The sequence below is a fragment of the Bos grunniens genome, chromosome 6 (assembly GCF_055505025.1).
Source record: "Bos grunniens cultivar Pamir isolate PY7600 chromosome 6, Bosgru_T2T1.0, whole genome shotgun sequence".
NCBI lineage: Eukaryota > Metazoa > Chordata > Mammalia > Artiodactyla > Bovidae > Bos > Bos grunniens.
Window position 1 is genome coordinate 7,052,369 of NC_141170.1, and position 16,539 is coordinate 7,068,907.

General features: G+C 42.2%; 1 protein-coding gene and 1 long non-coding RNA gene across 15 annotated transcripts in view; both read right to left on the minus strand.

The window, feature by feature from the left end:
* Positions 1-1,903: 1,903 nt before the first annotated feature.
* On the minus strand, positions 1,904-11,957 carry LOC147370248 (uncharacterized). 2 transcript variants are annotated; one of them, XR_015165150.1, is made up of 4 exons: positions 10,792-11,957; positions 5,725-5,940; positions 3,088-3,296; positions 1,904-2,532 (listed from the first exon to the last, which is right to left on the minus strand). It is a non-coding gene; the product is annotated as an uncharacterized LOC147370248 (long non-coding RNA). The 2 variants fall into 2 exon arrangements; XR_015165149.1 differs by having other exon boundaries at positions 3,028-3,296; positions 10,792-11,954.
* A 3,410-nt stretch (positions 11,958-15,367) lies between these two features.
* C1QTNF7 (C1q and TNF related 7) overlaps positions 15,368-16,539 on the minus strand; it is a 127,702-nt gene continuing 126,530 nt past the window's right edge. For all 13 annotated transcript variants that reach the window (XM_086404777.1, XM_086404773.1, XM_086404769.1 and 10 more), the window contains one exon: positions 15,368-16,307. In XM_086404777.1, the coding sequence (XP_086260903.1) occupies positions 15,676-16,307 (632 nt within the window). In that variant the 3' untranslated portion in view covers positions 15,368-15,675. The remainder of the gene's footprint in view (positions 16,308-16,539) is intronic.

Sequence of the window (16,539 nt, forward strand, 5' to 3'; positions counted from 1 at the left end):
GTGCCCTGTATCCCCAGTTTTAGAGCTGTGTGTTGGAAATCTTCCAGAGTTTGTGATGAGATGGGGTGGTGGGGGTGGGAAGAAACATATGGAATAAACTCTGAGAAATCTGGAAAGCTGAGGCTCACTCTCAGCTGTTTCCATTATATACAGTCAATTTATCAGGAGAACTGTCTTCCTGGTGTATCAAATTCTCCTTTTTATTTCACAGTCACAAAAGCTAATATGACCAGAGACAAACAGAGAGGTGCCTACTGAGCCTATTGTTCATCTCCTGGTTTCAGAAGCTGAGTTTAAACACTCTAATTTCTGTGCTTGAGAATCTGACATGAGTGACCTCTTGTGTTTTGGTGCCTGTAATTGATTTTACATTATGCCAGCTGAAATAGTATGATCTAAGCATGTGGTTGATTAGTTTAAGCTACACGCCAGGTGCTTTTAATAGTATGAAACTAGGTATGATCTTGCCATTTAGGGTTGAATTTGGAACATGAAGGATTCCAAATTCTCATTGGAGCTGGCTCATTTATTTCAAGGAAGGCAAGTGGATTTCTTGTCAAGGGTGTAGTCTTGTCCATGGTTGGTGGCCTTCTGGAGATTTTGCCAAGCAGAATTCTGGACACAGTGGGAAGGAACGCTGTGATCACTTAATAATGTTTGCTGTGAGTTCAGAGAAAGGGCGGCAATCACTTGTTTTCTGCTTTGGATGTATTATGGAAACAGACTTACAGGGTTTAGAGGGCTTGTCTCAAAGTCATGCAAAGCTGGTTATTGGAATTGCCAATACTGAGGGAGTCTGAGCATGGGTTGGAAAAGCATTTCCAGATATAGAGCATTTCAGAAGGGAGCGGGTTTATTAAGAAGAAAAAGCAGAGATAATGTGAGCACTGCGACACAGCAGGCTGACCTCCCAACAGACCAGAGAGAGTCGACAGTTCTTGGGAGTTAATAGCCAATTTTTATAGCCTCAAGACAAAGTAAATTCCTGGATGCTTGGCATTAGGTGATTGGTTGAGACACTATAGTGTATTTACTGAGTGGCTATCTTTGCTTAATTGGGAGACAGGAAACTTGTTAATAATGGTCAAGGGATTTTAGTAACAGTTGGGGCTCAGCCAACTTCTAAGGTGACCTGGGTTCTGGGCTCCACTTCTGAGGCCTTGGTGTGAGGTCTCAGATCTATGACCCTGGGACGCAGGGCTCAACAGTCAGGACTAGGTCTTCAGTCTTCTGACTTTCCATCCAGCATTTCTTATGTCTTTCTGATTCAGTTAAATCTGACTTTGATGCTGTTTCAGGAATCTAAGAATCCCTTCTCATAAGAAAAGCTGCTTCTTATTATAGGAGAAATTAATGCATAGTCCTTCTGAAGGTCACTTGGATTCATGTCATGCCTTTGCAGGAGAATTCTAGTCAGGTAGAGTTGCCAGATTTAGCACATAAGAATACAGGGCACCCAGTTAAATGTTTATTCTTAAACAGTTATTTGTTGCACTAGATGACACTCAAATTTGATTGGACATCCTGAATTTAATCTGAATTTTGTGCCTAGGAGGAGTCAAGTGGATAAGGACTTCTTGGGTATGTATTTAACTTTATATAGTGACTTATATATATTCTGGTTTGGGGTTTCCCATGTGGCTCAGCGATAAAGAATCCACCTGCCAATGCAGGTTCGATCCCTGGGTCCAAAAGATCCCCTGGGGAAGGAAATGGCAACCCATTCCAGTATGCTTGCCTGGGAAATCCCATGGACAGAGGAGCCTGCAGGTCTACAGTCTTTGGGGTCACAAAAGAGTAGAACATGACTGAGAGATTAAACAACATATGTGTCCGGGGTTCTGACCATCTCACCTACCAACCATATGATTATTATCTGCCAATACTCTGACCACGGGAACACTTCAGGCAGCTGTACTTTAATTTTAGTTCTGAATACAGTTGTTCCTCAGTATAGTGAGGAGTTGTTTCCAGATGCCCTGCGGATACCCAAATCCCTGGATGCTTGAGCCCCTTCCAATCAGCCTGCAGTATCAGCTGAAGTGGAATGGGCATACCAAGTACCGACTGCACAGTTAAACCTGGGGGTTTTCTGCAGAAAATCCTTGAAATGCCATCATTGTTTCAGAGTAATTTCAGTAACAGTAGAGATGCACTGCCATGTTAAGAATGTCTGAAGCTGTGGCAGGGAGAGATTATAGAGACAGCTTTTTCCCATTGTTTATTTCAGCGGGGCAGTCTCTCACAAGCAGTCTTGTAAAAGATAGTGCTGTAATATAAGAGGATGGCTGCAACATCTTAGGATTTATGATTTTTCTGCATTCAGTGATTTCAGATTACTTCTTGGAATTCTGACCAGATTGAGCAAGGCGTGAGTTCCATAAATCCTGCCACCTCCATGATGGTCCTGGAGCCCAGCCATGATCCAGTCTTCTTCATATGGCCACTCATAAACACCTTTGCCAGGCAGGAAACGCTTTGGTTCTAAATGACTTCATACTGTGGGTAACCCTTCGGATTTATAGTTCCTGACTAATAAAAACACAATAAAATGATGTCAATTCCAGACTCATTTCCTTCCCTGTTTAAGTTAGGGTGGGATAACTTAAAAAATATATAAACTAGGGTCATTTTGCTTTATTTTTGCTTTAAAGAATTCTCTGGATTGGACAAGCAGTTGTGTCACCAGAGAATTTCAAAGATGGTGTTCATGCATACTTCAGCCTATAGTGTCTAGCCTTTTTTTCCTTAGACTTTTTTCTCTGCAGTCCTTTGGAAGTGTAATCATGTGTGATGACCCTGACTATCCAAGAACTTATATAAAAATTTTATGTAAAATATATTTATTATACAAATTGAAGTTCAAGATCAAAAGGGTAGAAATTAAAAAAAAAACAAAACTCTGTTAGTAACTACTTTTGATGCAGACTCTTTCTATGCACATGCAAAGAGACTTTAAAAATGGGATAATCACTGAGAAGAGTTTAAAAATGGGATGACCACTGAAAAGATTCTCTAGTAACCTACTTTGTTCTGTTACTATTTCTTGAACATCTTATGGTGCCCGGGCATTTCCATCCTCCTTACTTTTAATGACACTGTATATATTCTACTGGATGAATGTATCACAGCTTGTTTAACCACGATTCTATCACCAGACACTTAGGCCGTTTCCCAATTTTCCATATTATAAACCTTGGTGCAGGCTCTTTCTTGTAATTAAATCTTTGTACACACGATCAATTATTTTCTTGGAATACGTGCTTCGAATTTGGAAACTCTGTGAGTTTTGTATCCTAGACAAAACAAAAAGGGAATATGTTGGTTAAGGTGAGAGGGAATGGGGAAGAGGGCATAGTTTCTGGCTGCTTCTTGTGTGCTTTCAAGACAGGATACGGTTCAGCTAGGGGTTCTCAGAAGGGAGCCATGGTTGTTGGCAAACAGATTGTGGGGACTGAGTAGATTCCTTCCCTGTGAACATACTGTACAGAAGTTCTCGGCTGGGACGATTTTGACCCCAGGGACATTTGGCAGTGTCTGGAGATATTATTGATTGATCGCTACTGAAGAGGAGCTGGGTAATCCTACTACCCCAGGGTAGAGGCCAGGGATGCTGCTCCATGTCCAGGGATACTCAAGACAGACCACACAAGGAAGATGCTCTGTCTTCAAACATCAGTATTGCTGATGTAGAAAAGAAAGAAGAGACGTGTCTGTGTCAATGTGTCTTTTGGAAACCATGGCACAGAATTTAAGCAATCCTCGTGGCAAATTTCTTTTTTTCTTTTTAAAATTTTCTTCTCCAGAAAACTCTGGTTACCCAACATATTCAGTACATCTTACACTTGATCTTGGTCCCACACTGAGGGACGCATGAAGCCCATGAAAAGTGCGGTCCTGCGTGCTCCTGGCTCTGTGTGTGTGTGTGTGTGCACGTGCGTATGTGTGTGAGAGTGTGTGTGAGCACGTATGTAACGGTAGAGACTGTCTGGTGAAGAAAGCCAAGAGGCATTGAGGCTGCCTGGTTTTTCTAAGCCTGCGATATAATGACGATGATGGTGAAAGATTGCCCGGGTTCTCCCTGGCAAAACTAAACCAGACCCATGGACCTGGCACCAGTCTCTTAGGGCCAGTCTTTGTCCCGTGTGCAGAGCAAGGGTGGTGGGTGCAGTTTTCACTAAGTAAAATTTACATGGTCTAGCCAGAGTGAATGTTTTGGTCATGCTTGAGCACATCCTGATAGTGACAGGCTTAGTTACCATTTGAAGTAGGAAGTATATTAACCAGCATGAAAGGAAGACAGTTGAGGAATGGGGCTTTTCCCTCATAGCACAATGAGCTCTCTAGGAAACAGGGTCTCCGTGAAGTGGTCTTAAGAGGCGGGGAGTAAGGTGTGTGTGCTCATAACAGAGCAGGGGTGAAGTAGGCAGGAATTCCAACCCCATGTGTATTAAGGCTTGACTGTGTCTTCTTGCTCAGTGGCTCCCAGAATTGCTTTTCTCATCTCTAACAGGGTAAGAGGAACACTTAACTCCTGATGAGCTGGAACTCTGGTAGAAACTTGAACCCTTGAATGTGGAATCAGCTACCTGTGGCTTTTGCAAGTTTAGGAGAGGGATTTACGGAGGGGACACTTCTTCAAAATCTGTTCATCATGGCCAGGTCTTGGCCCCAAACTCTAGTGTAATCTGCTTGTAATTGGACCTGGACCACTCTGAGGCCTGAGGGCTCCTTACGCTTGAACTATTGACAGCCCTAAGCGGCTCCAGAAGGTGTTTCTTCTGCTCTTCTCAAGAGGGGGCAACAGGGCTCTTGCACCCCCTCCGTGGAGTTTTGGAGAGAAACTAGAGAAGGAAGGGATTAAGGAGAGGGGCCCTGGTGGTCCGGTGGTTAAGACTCTGCACTTCTGCTGCGAGGGCATGGGTTCAGTCTCTGATTAGTGAACTAAGATCATGCATAACATGCTGTTGTTGTTATTTAGTCCCTGAGTGGTGTCCAACTCTGCAACCCCATGGACTGTAGTCCGCCAGGCTCCTCTGTCCATGGGGTTTCCCAGGCAAGAATACTGGAGTGGGCTCTCATTTCCTTCTCCAGGGGATCTTTCTGACCCAAAGATTGAACGATGGCTCTTGTATTGGCAGGCGGATTCTTTACCACGGAGCCATCAGGGAAGCCTTGTCATGTAGTGAGGCAAAAAAAAAAAAAACAAACGAAAACAAAAAACAAAACAAGCAACCCCCTACAACAGAAAATAAAAACAAAGAGGAGTCCTGCGCTGTCTAATTCCCACTCGCTCCCACCCCGCTTCTTGACTCCTCTTCAATCGTCTCTCCTTGCTTTCCAGTTCTTTCCCTGAGAAGCCCCTCTCTGCACACAGCGCTGCCCAGCCTCCCTTTCTTCCTGAAGCTGTTGGGTTTGGCTGGGGAAGGAGAGAGAGAGGATACTGGAGGGTGGAGGAGCGCAGGGTCAGAGTTTCCTGCCTTGGCTCCCTCCCCACTTCTGCCTGGTCCTAGTCATGGCCAGGCGCTTCTCCAGGCGTGCTTCCTGGAGGAAGGTCTCCTTCCGAGTCTCCCACTCTTGGCTGCATTCAGCGTCCACTGTCACGCCCCTCCCCTCCAGGCCTGGGCAGTGATGGTTCCTGCCCTGGCGAGTGCTTGGACCTTAACGCTTCTGCTTGCTTCTTTTCACCTTGTCTGCCCTTCTGAATCCAGTTGTTCCACTGACCTCTCTGTAGTGAAATCCTTTTTGGTGTGTCCTGTTTGGACGCCGAGTGGCACATTCAAAGGCGAGAGGAACCCATAGAGACTGTGGTAGGTGGCTTCAACTTTGATCTCATCCCTTGTCATTCTTAAGCAACATCCCAGCATTGAGGGTCCTGATGTGTCCATCCTATGCTGCTCCTTCGAGCGGGAGATGGAAGTGGGAGAGGCACGGCTTTTCCTGAGAAGGAAATAAGGTACAAAGCTAAAAGGACCCAGGATGGTACCGGTTACAAAGAAGACACAGAGCAAATGGCAGCTGCTGGTGCCTTTAGGCATCAATTGATGATCTCTCAAGAAGCAAGAAGGAAAACCGGACGATAGTGATGCAGCCAAATTGATGAACTAGGATAGCATTTCAGTGCCCCATAGCAGTGCTATTATTATGTTGGCCAAGGAAGGCACTGGGTTTACTGGCTCTTCTTTGATTCTACAAAGAGACCAATCTCCAAGTATGCTTTGCTCCTTCTTGTTTATAATTATCAAAGATAATTGCATAGATTTTTGTACATATTAGGATATTGATATGAAAAATCAGAAGATTTTAGGGGAAGAAGAAGATTTCAATTGAGAACAATCCATTCTTTCATTAAAAGCCAACTGGGAGCTAGCATTAAGACAGCCTATAGTGAGTGATCATCTCAGATGCCAGGTTTGTAGAATGTACAATATTGAGCAAGTCTGACAAAATACCAGTCTTCCTCGGTGGCTCAGAGTAAAGAATCTGCCTGCAATGCCAGAGACCCAGCTTTGATCCCTGGATCAGAAAGATCCCCTGGAGAAAGGAATGGCTACCCACTCCAATATTCTTGCCTGGAGAATTCCATGGACAGAGGAGCAAAATTAGATTATCTCAGAGAAAGGCCATTGTGGCAACAGATTGATTTTGTATAATGCAGACAAAATAAATATGGTTTTGATTTTATATGAAATCAGCCTACAGAGGTCATCTGTTGCTTTTGACTGACCACCATTAGGCTCTCTTTCCCTAGACCTGGTGCCTTTATTTTCCATGTGACTTAGGTGGGGCTGATTCTGTCCTTCACTCTAGGAATGGACATGTGACATGGCCTAGCCAATGGGAACGTCACCTTCCCTTAGCCAATCATTGATTAAGGGGCATACTCATGACTTAAGCAGGACCAATCAGAACTAAAGGACTGTCATCCTTAGATCTTTGCTAGGAGTACTGAGAAAGAGAAAGAGAAAATGTGTATATATATTTTCTGTTGAGACTGCAAAATGCAAACCTGGAGCTGTTGGTGGCTGTCTTTGTCACAATGGCAGGTGTCTGCCTGAAAGTGAAATCTACTGGGGGAGAACCCATCTATGAGATGGGAAGAGATAAAATCCTGGTGACAATGAATGAGAACCCAGATATGGCTAGAGAATTTAATGCTACTTCATTGAGTTCCCCATTCTTGAGCTGGTTTGAACTGGATTCTGTCCATTATAATCTTAAGAGTCTTGATTAACTCACAGGATGGGCTCAGGGCTTTTCTGGGGTACTATTTCTCTCTTCACCTGCAAGAATTTGGGATATATTGGGAAACTAGGATTGACATATATACACCATTATGTAAAAAATAGATAATTAATGAGAACTCACTGTATAGCAGAGGGAAAAAAAGAAGGTACAATCTGTTTGTGGGGCATATATTAAGTGAATCTTAAAATGCATTCCAATATATAGCAGGTGCAGAAAATAGTGTTTGACTTCACTTATATGAGGTATAAGGCTCCCTGGTGGCTCAGCTGGTAAAGAATCCACCTGCAATGCAAGAGACCTGGGTTCAACCCCTGGGTTGGGAAGATCCCATGGAGAAGGGAACAGCTACCCACTCCAGTATTCTGGCCTGGAGAATTCCATGGACTGTATAGTCCATGGGGTCACAAAGAGTTGGACACGACTGAGCGACTTTCACTTTCACATACGAGGTATCTTGAATAGTCAGATTTGTAGAGTTTGAAGGCACATTGGTAGATGTCAGGGGCATGGAAGGTGGGGTGGTGAGACAGAACAGGGACTTAGTACTTACTGGGGACAAAGTTTCAGTCTAGGAAGGTGAAAAATTCAGGAGATGGATGATGGTGGGAGTTGCACAAAAATGTGAATGTACTTGGTGCCACCAAATCGTACAGGTAAAAGTGATTAAGATAGTACTTCTTATATATGTGACTTTTATCACAATAAGAATCATTTAAAAAAGAAATTAAACACACATTTTATATCATATGATATAATCTATTGATTGAGATAAAAAGGTGAATTGTCTAATACATAATAAATGACTAATTTCTAAATATTCAGGAAAAAGTAGGCAGAGGCTAGATCCCAAAGAGTCTAATGCCTAACTAAAGGCTGTTTGCAATAATATTAGGAAGGATAACATCTTTTTCAAGTGACTGAACACCCTCCTCAAAAAGACTTAAGTGAAATGGCATTTAATGGCAGCTGTAACTGAAAAGTCCAAAGGAAGAGCTGGCTATTATAGACATGTCTAGATCAAGATCCAAGTGATCTTAAATTTCTCTCTTTATCTCTGTGTTCTGACACCATCTGTGCATGGTTCCACTCTCATGTGGTTTATGTTTTGTGATTGTAATATGGTTGTTAGAGTCTCACAGGGTCAAGTCCAATGGGAAGGAAAGAGACATGTCTTTTATAGACATACCAGCAAAGTCTCACAGTTCTGTTTGAGTTACCTGAATGAATTATTTTGGTGAGCAGAATGCTATGCTTTGATTGGTCAGGCCTGAGATTTACAAGCTGCAAGAGTCGATTCTACCTAGAAGCTCAAAGATGTAGCATGTGAAGGAAGGTGGTCCTTTAGGAGGACACTGGGTATGAATACCAGAAAAATGATATGCATTTCAGGTATCAAATAAATAAATTCAAATTGGTCTTCAGTCACTAAGTTGTGTCTAACTCTGTGACACCATGAACTGCAGCATGCCAGGCTTTCCTGCCCTTCACTATCTCCTGAAGCTTTCTCAAACTCATGTCCATTGAGTTGGTGATGCTATCTAACCATCTCATCCTCTGCTGCCCCCTTCTCTACCTGCCCTCAATCTTCCCCAGCATCAGGGTTTTTTTCCAGTGAGCTGGCTCTTCATGTCAGGTGGCCAGAGTAATGGAGCTTCAGCTTTAGTATCAGTCCTTCCAATGAAGATTCAGGGTTGCTTTTCTTTAGGATTGATTGGTTTGATCTCCTTCCTGTCCAAGGGGCTCTCAAGAGTCTTCTCCAGAACCCAGTTTGAAAACATCAATTCTTTGGTGCTCAGCCTTCTTTATAGTTGAACCCTCACATCCATACATGACTACTGGGAAACCCATAGCTTTGACTATATGGATCCTTGTTGGCAAAGTGATGTCTCTGCTTTTTAATACTATGTCTAGGTTTTAAGAAACAGCTTATTTTGCAGACATTGGAGGGCCATTGATGGCCTTCAGGCTGTGGAGTGACCTGACCATGTATGTAATATAGAAGGACTGCTGCTAAGTCGCTTCAGTCGTGTCTGACTCTGTGCGACCCCATGGACTGCAGCCCACCAGGCTCCCCCATCCCTGGGATTCTCCAGGCAAGAACACTGGAGTGAGTTGCCATTTCCTTCTCCAATGCATGAAAGTGGAAAGTGAAAGTGAAGTCGCTCAGTCGTGTCTGACTCAGCGACCCCATGGACTGCAGCCTACCAGGCTCCTCCATCCATGGGATTTTCCGGGCAACAGTACTGGAGTGGGGTGCCATTGCCTTCTCCTATATAGAAGGACAGATCAAGCTTAATATGGAGAATGGATTGGAGGATTGTGTCCAGGGGCCAAGATTCAACTAAAAGGTTTTTTTTTGTTATTAGTTCAGAGGAGAGATGGTAAATGTACAAATGAAACCTTGACACTGGCAATGGAAAGCTACAATGATTCAGAAATGTACTCTTAGGGGCTAGAACCATAAACACTTACAGTGAATGAAATTCACCAGGGAAGGGAAGGAAGACATCCAGGATGCCCCTTAAGTTTTGGCTTTGGTGACAGGGTGAGTACTGATGGCATCTATTGATAGCGGAACTACAGAAGGAGCGAGAAAGGAAGGTATAAGCTAACAGTAGTGTTAATCACTCGGTTGTGTCCGACACTTTGCGATCCCAGGGACGGTAGCCCGCCAGTCTCCTTTGTCCATAGAATTCTCCAGGCTTGAATACTGGAGAATCTCTTCTCCAAAGCAACAATAACTAATATTTAAAATGTATTTTAAATACAAAACATCCATGATCTTTTTCACTGGGTGGCTGAGAAAAAGCATATTTAAAGTTCATGGAATCTTTTTTTTTCCATTACAAAAAACATCATTCACAATGATGACTGACCTGGGAATGCTCTTCTGTATGCCTCTATACAAGGAAACACACGTGTTCTGTAAATGGATAACAGAGGTACATGTGTGTTCATGCAGACACAGTTTAGTATTAATCTCACCCTTTCGTTTTTGTTTATTTGTTTTGCCCTTTTGTTCTCATCCTCTTTTGACCCGTGTGTCCTTTCTGTATTTTATCATTCTTTCCAAGTGGCTTTAAATCCTTGTGGAATGAGACAGTACATTGTCAACCAACATTTCTTGATACATGTTCATTACAAGTCAGCTCTTATGAAGAATGACTGGAATGGGACTTGCAGTTTTTTAAACCAAAATTGTTCTTCTTTCCTTATACAAATATCAGTAAAAGTGAATAAATTTTATCTGTCATTTTTTAAGGAGTAAAAGACACCTGCTTTTGCTTAAAAGTTTATCCTTTTAAAACCAAAATAGCCTTTCCTTTCCCACTTTAGCTCTCTGATCCCCATCACAATCCTGCCAGATATTTCAAAATAAAATTCATTCCTTGGCCTAGAACCAAGCCTCCAGCTAAAGAAACTTCAGTTTAAAAAGCTACTCAAAATAGGCTTTGCAAGAAACATGTAACAGATAAGTAAATAAAACGGAGTCCAAAAAATGAATGCATTAAAGGATCATGATGAGAAGAAAATTTAAATTACATAATACTCTTCTGGGTCATGACTGTCTTCCATGACTTCTCCATCTTCAGTTTCTTCAGCAAATCCCATAGTCTTCAAAGGGCCTGTATTTTGTGCTTCCCCAGATAAACTTTTCCTGTTGGCTGGTTGTTGTTTTTTTCTTAAAAAAACAAAAACAACAACAAAAAAAAACTTTACAGCTTGGAATGCCAGGTTCAGCTGCTATTTAGAGGCAGATGACTATCTCAAAAAAAAAAAAAAAAAAAGATGTCCTTTTCATTATAGGGGACTGGAATGCAAAAGTAGGAAGTCAAGAAGCACCTGGGATAACAGGCAAATTTGGCCTTGGAATATGGAACGAAGCAGGGCAAAAGCTAATAAAGTTTTGCCAAGAAAATGCACTGGTCATAGCAAACACCCTCTTCCAACAACACAAGGGAAGACTCTACACATGGACATCACCAGATGGTCAACACTGAAATCAGATTGATTATACTCTTCGCAGCCAAAGATGGAGAAGCTCTATACAGTTAGCAAAAAAAAGACTGGGAGCTGACTGTGGCTCACATCATGAACTCCTTATTGCCAAATTCAGACTTAAATTGAAGAAAGTAGGGAAAACCACTAGACCATTCAGGTATGACCTAAATCAAATCCCTTATGATTATACAGTGGAAGTAAGAAGTAGATTTAAGGGCCTAGATCTGATAGATAGAGTGCCTAATGAACAATGGATGGAGGTTCGTGACATTGTACAGGAGACAGGGATCAAGACCATCCCCATGGAAAAGAAATGCAAAAAAGCAAAATGGCTACCCAGGGAGGCCTTACAAATAGCTGTGAAAAGAAGAGAAGTAAAAAGCAAAGGAGAAAAGGAAAGATATAAGCATCTGAATGCAGAGTTCCAAAGAATAGCAAGGAGAGATAAGAAAGCCTTCCTCAGTGATCAATGCAAAGAAATAGAGGAAAACAACAGAATGGGAAAGACTAAAGATATCTTCAAGAAAATTAGAGATACCAAGGGAACATTTCATGCAAAAATAGGCTCGATAAAGGACAGAAATTGTATGGACCTAACAGAAGCAGAAGATATTAAGATATTAAGAAGAGCCTGCAGCCTACCAGGCTCCTCCATCCATGGGATTTTCCAGGCAACAGTACTGGAGTGGGGTGCCATTGCCTTCTCCTATATAGAATACACAGAAGAACTGTACAAGAATACACAGAAGAACTGTACAAAAAAGAGTTTCACGACCCAGATAATCATGATGGTGTGATCACCGACCTAGAGCCAGACATCCTAGAATGTGAAGTCAAGTGGGCCTTAGAAAGCATCACTATGAACAAAGCTAGTGGAGGTGATGGAATTCCACTTGAGCTATTTCAAATCCTGAAAGATGATGCGGTGAAAGTGCTGCACTCAAGATGCTAGCAAATTTGGAAAACTCAGCAGTGGCCACAGGACTGGAAAAGGTCAGTTTTCATTCCAATCCCAAAGAAAGGCAATGCCAAAGAATGCTCAAACTACCGCACAATTGCACTCATCTCACACGCTAGTAAAGTAATGCTCAAAATCTTCCAAGCCAGGCTTCAGCAATATGTGAACTGTTAACTTCCAGATGTTCAAGCTGGTTTTAGAATGGGCAGAGTAACCAGAGATCAAATTGCCAACATCTGGTGGATCATGGAAAAAGCAAGAGAGTTCCAGAAAAACATCTATTTCTGCTTTATTGACTATGCCAAAGCCTTTGACTGTGTGGATCACAATAAACTGGAAAATTCTGAAAGAGACGGGAATACCAGACCACCTGACCTGCATCTTGAGAAACCTATATACAGGTCAGGAAGCAACAGTTAGAACTGGACATGGAACAACAGACTGGTTCCAAATAGGAAAAGGAGTACATCAAGGCTGTATATTGTCACCCTGCTTATTTAACTTATATGTAGAGTACATCATGAGAAACGCTGGACTGGAAGAAGCACAAGCTGGAATCAAGATTGCTGGGAGAAATATCAACAACCTCAGATATGCAGATGACACCACCCTTATGGCAGAAAGTGAAGAAGAACTGAAGAGCCTCTTGAAGAAAGTGAAAGAGGAGAGTGAAAAAGTTGGCTTAAAGCTCAACATTCAGAAAATGAAGATCATGGCATCTGGTCCCATTACTTCATGGGAAATAGATGGGGAAACATTGGAAACAGTGTCAGACTTTACTTTGGGGGGCTCCAAAATCACCACAGATGGTGATTGTAGCCATGAAATTAAAAGACGCTTACTCCTTGGAAGGAAAGTTATGACCAACCTAGATAGCATATTGAAAAGCAGAGACATTACTTTGCCAACAAATGTTCGTCTAGTCAAGGCTATGGTTTTTCCTGTGGTCATGTATGGATGTGAGAGTTGCACTGTGAAGAACGCTGAGCACCAAAGAATTGATGCTTTTGAACTGTGGTGTTGAGAAGGCTCTTGAGAGCCCCTTGGACCGCAAGGAGATCCAACCAGTCCATTCTAAAGGAGATCAGTCCTGGATGTTCTTTAGAAGGACTGATGCTAAAGCTGAAACTCCAATACTTTGGCCACCTCATGAGAAGAGTTGACTCATTGGAAAAGACTCTGATGCTGGGAGGGATTGGGGGCAGGAGGAGAAGGGGACGACAGAGAATGAGAATGCTGGATGGCATCACCAATTGGATGGACATAAGTTTGAGTGAACTCCGGGAGTTGGTGATGGACAGGGAGGCCTGGTGTGCTGCAATTCATGGGGTCGCAAAGAGTTGGACACGATTGAGCGACTGAACTGAACTGAACTGACTATCTCAAACCACCTCTTATCTCTCTTCTCTAATCTTTATTTACCTTGGCCTCCCAGACCCATGTCCTGACACAGAAGGAGAACCATGAGTGGAAAATTCATGGCAGGCAGAGGAAATAGATGAAAGCAAGATAGATCTGCAAGATGAGAGAAGGAAGTATTGCCCACAGGTACAGCTGCTTGATCATTGTAAATTTCACTCTTGATAATAGTAGCATCCAGCTCTGGAACACACAGGGGCTTCACACTTTCTTATGAATACAATCTCCAGTTCTCAGGTTGCCATTTGAGACTCTTGCAGATACGGCCAATGGATCCCTCTTTTGGGTCTCTGCACTCACTTTCCTGCTTTGTCCCCATTGTTCCCTCTATCGGAAGTGCCCTCCCTCCACTTTGGCCATTCCATGTTCCATCTGTCACTTCAAGCCAAGAGGGCAGAGATTTCCCTAGTTGTTTTTTCTCTCACATCCCAGTTTTGGAGTCAACATTTTCCCCTCAGCATTCCTTCCAAAGTATTTTGTCTTTATCTCCCGTTTAGTGCTTGTCATATTTTAGCATGATTATTTCCAGAATTCTAGGTATTTTGTGTGTGCATGCGTGTCATTGCCTTTCTTATTTCCTTAGAAAGTGGATAGAAGGGGTTGCACCAAATTCATCTTGGTGTTGTATTATCTTCATAGAACCCAATGTAATGATTCATGCATAGAGGCATTAAATGATATTTATTATATGAATGAGCAAAGAATATGGAAGGGTGGACCGGATGCAAAAAAAAGAGGGAGCTAGGGAATACTGTGGCCAGGGGAGTGGGCGTGAGAGTATTATGGGCTAGATTATCTGAGGAATTGCAGTTCAGTGGGGAACGATGTTGACACTGAGAAACAGTGGAACTAAAGGGTGTGTGAGACTTAGAGGGGACAGTCATTTGCTCAGATGTTTGGCCATGCCCTCTCCTCCTGTTCGCTCCTTCCATTAACTCATTCGTAAATCAGTGGTCATATGCTTTGCTTTATTAGAATTCATTACCTGGGAAACACATGAGAAACAATATCTTACTACAATGGACAGCCGTGCCCTTACCTTTGTTAAAACTAAAACGACAAATATTTGTCCTGAGACACTATCATGATAAAGAATTTAGGAAAATGACCTACTGACTAATCTCAGAAACCTGTTTCTCTTTATTTCCATTACTACTCCCAGGGTATCTCTAGATTTTTTTTTCACCCCTTCCTGATTGCAAATACCATTGGTGTTTTGAGGATGAGATGGGAGAGACTACAGCTGTTGAATTCCTTGTTTTATTTGCGTATCTCCCACCTATTTAAAAGAACACATCTTAGCACACAAAGTATTTTTCCAGGTATAAAATCTTCTCTGGTTTCAACCCCCAGGCATAACAAGTCCTGTGTGCTTCCAGCACTGAGTCAGCCTATTTGCCATGGCTCTTATCATACTGAACTGTGACAGTATGCTCAATACATATTAGCCTAGGGATTTTGTCTTAACTAATTAAATCTGACCTATCAATATAGTGTCTGGATTCTACAGTCTCTTGAAAGAATTGTTGAGTGAATATATACAAGCATGAAGGAAAAAATAATATAGCAAAATAATCACTTTAGTTTGTTTGAAATTACTTGGCATCTCTCACCTTTGTATTTTTACTTATTATAGTTTTTGAGAATTGTCAAGGATTTTGGGATGTTTTGATTCTCTTAAATAACATGCAAAAATGCAATTTTATGAAGATTTAATGAGACAGTATCATTGCCAGCTGGTTTTAGGACTCAAGAAATTTAATAGAAAATTTGTAACATTGTCTTTAATTTGTTTAAATATTTATGAACATCACTTTTGAGAGAACATATCTGGATTTTTGTTTTATATAATTCATTTTAGTGTGGTTTCAATGGTTTGGTGGTTCAACTTGTTTTAACGGATTCTGCTAGAACTGTCTGTAAATGCTCTGGAATCTGAGTGGGAGTATTTTTGGATCTCATTTCCGCTCCTTCCAACTTCCAGGGCCCCAGATTAAATCAAAGTGTCTGCCATAAGGATCTTGGGACATTCAGGCCAGCAGTCCTCATCAGAGCTCATCGTCTTCTGATATGGAGTCTAGATAATCTGTGTCAACATACAGGAGAAATCCGGAGAACAAGCTGTCAGCCCAACCTGGGTCTGAGAAGAGCCCATTCTGGTCAGTGAAGAATATCTCCAGCCAGACTTCATCTTCTGGCTGCAGATAGATGACTGTGGACCCTGAAGCCACGTCATGGTTTCCTGTGTTGGCATCAAAGGTCTTTATCCGATACTGCCCATTGTGTACCAGCCCGATGGCCAGGTGCTTGTTTGCCAATGTGATATCATAAGAAAAATAATAGATCCCTGGGAAGGCACAGATGAACTTTCCTGTTGCAGGGTTGTAGTGCTCTCCCTCGTTGAAGAGGACTTTGTTAAATATAATTGGCAGCCTTTCTTCTGGGTAGCTGGTTGTGATGCCAACAGAAAAGGCAGATTTGAGCACGATGCTTCCACATCTACACACTCCAGGCAGCCCCGGGTCCCCTTGCTCTCCTCTGTCTCCTTTTGGTCCAGGAGGCCCAGGAGGCCCTACTTCTCCTTTCTCTCCCTCGGGTCCCATGGGTCCCTTCTTCCCAGTCTCTCCTTGGTCTCCTTTCTCTCCAGCAAGGCCCAGGGGTCCAGCCTTACCTCTCAAACCTTCAAAAAGAATTTAAAGTTTAGTTAATGGTTCCTATAAATATAGAGTCACAAACAACATGCCCACACACCCCAAGTTTGTCTTCTCAACTTTCAACAGTATACTACTGAATAATTCATATTTAAAAAAAAAAATCACTGATGTGCTGCAATGAAGACAGAAAAATTTCATCAAAATATCAAGAAATTTTTCCTGAATATATGAGAAATCATCTAAAACCTGACTAATTAA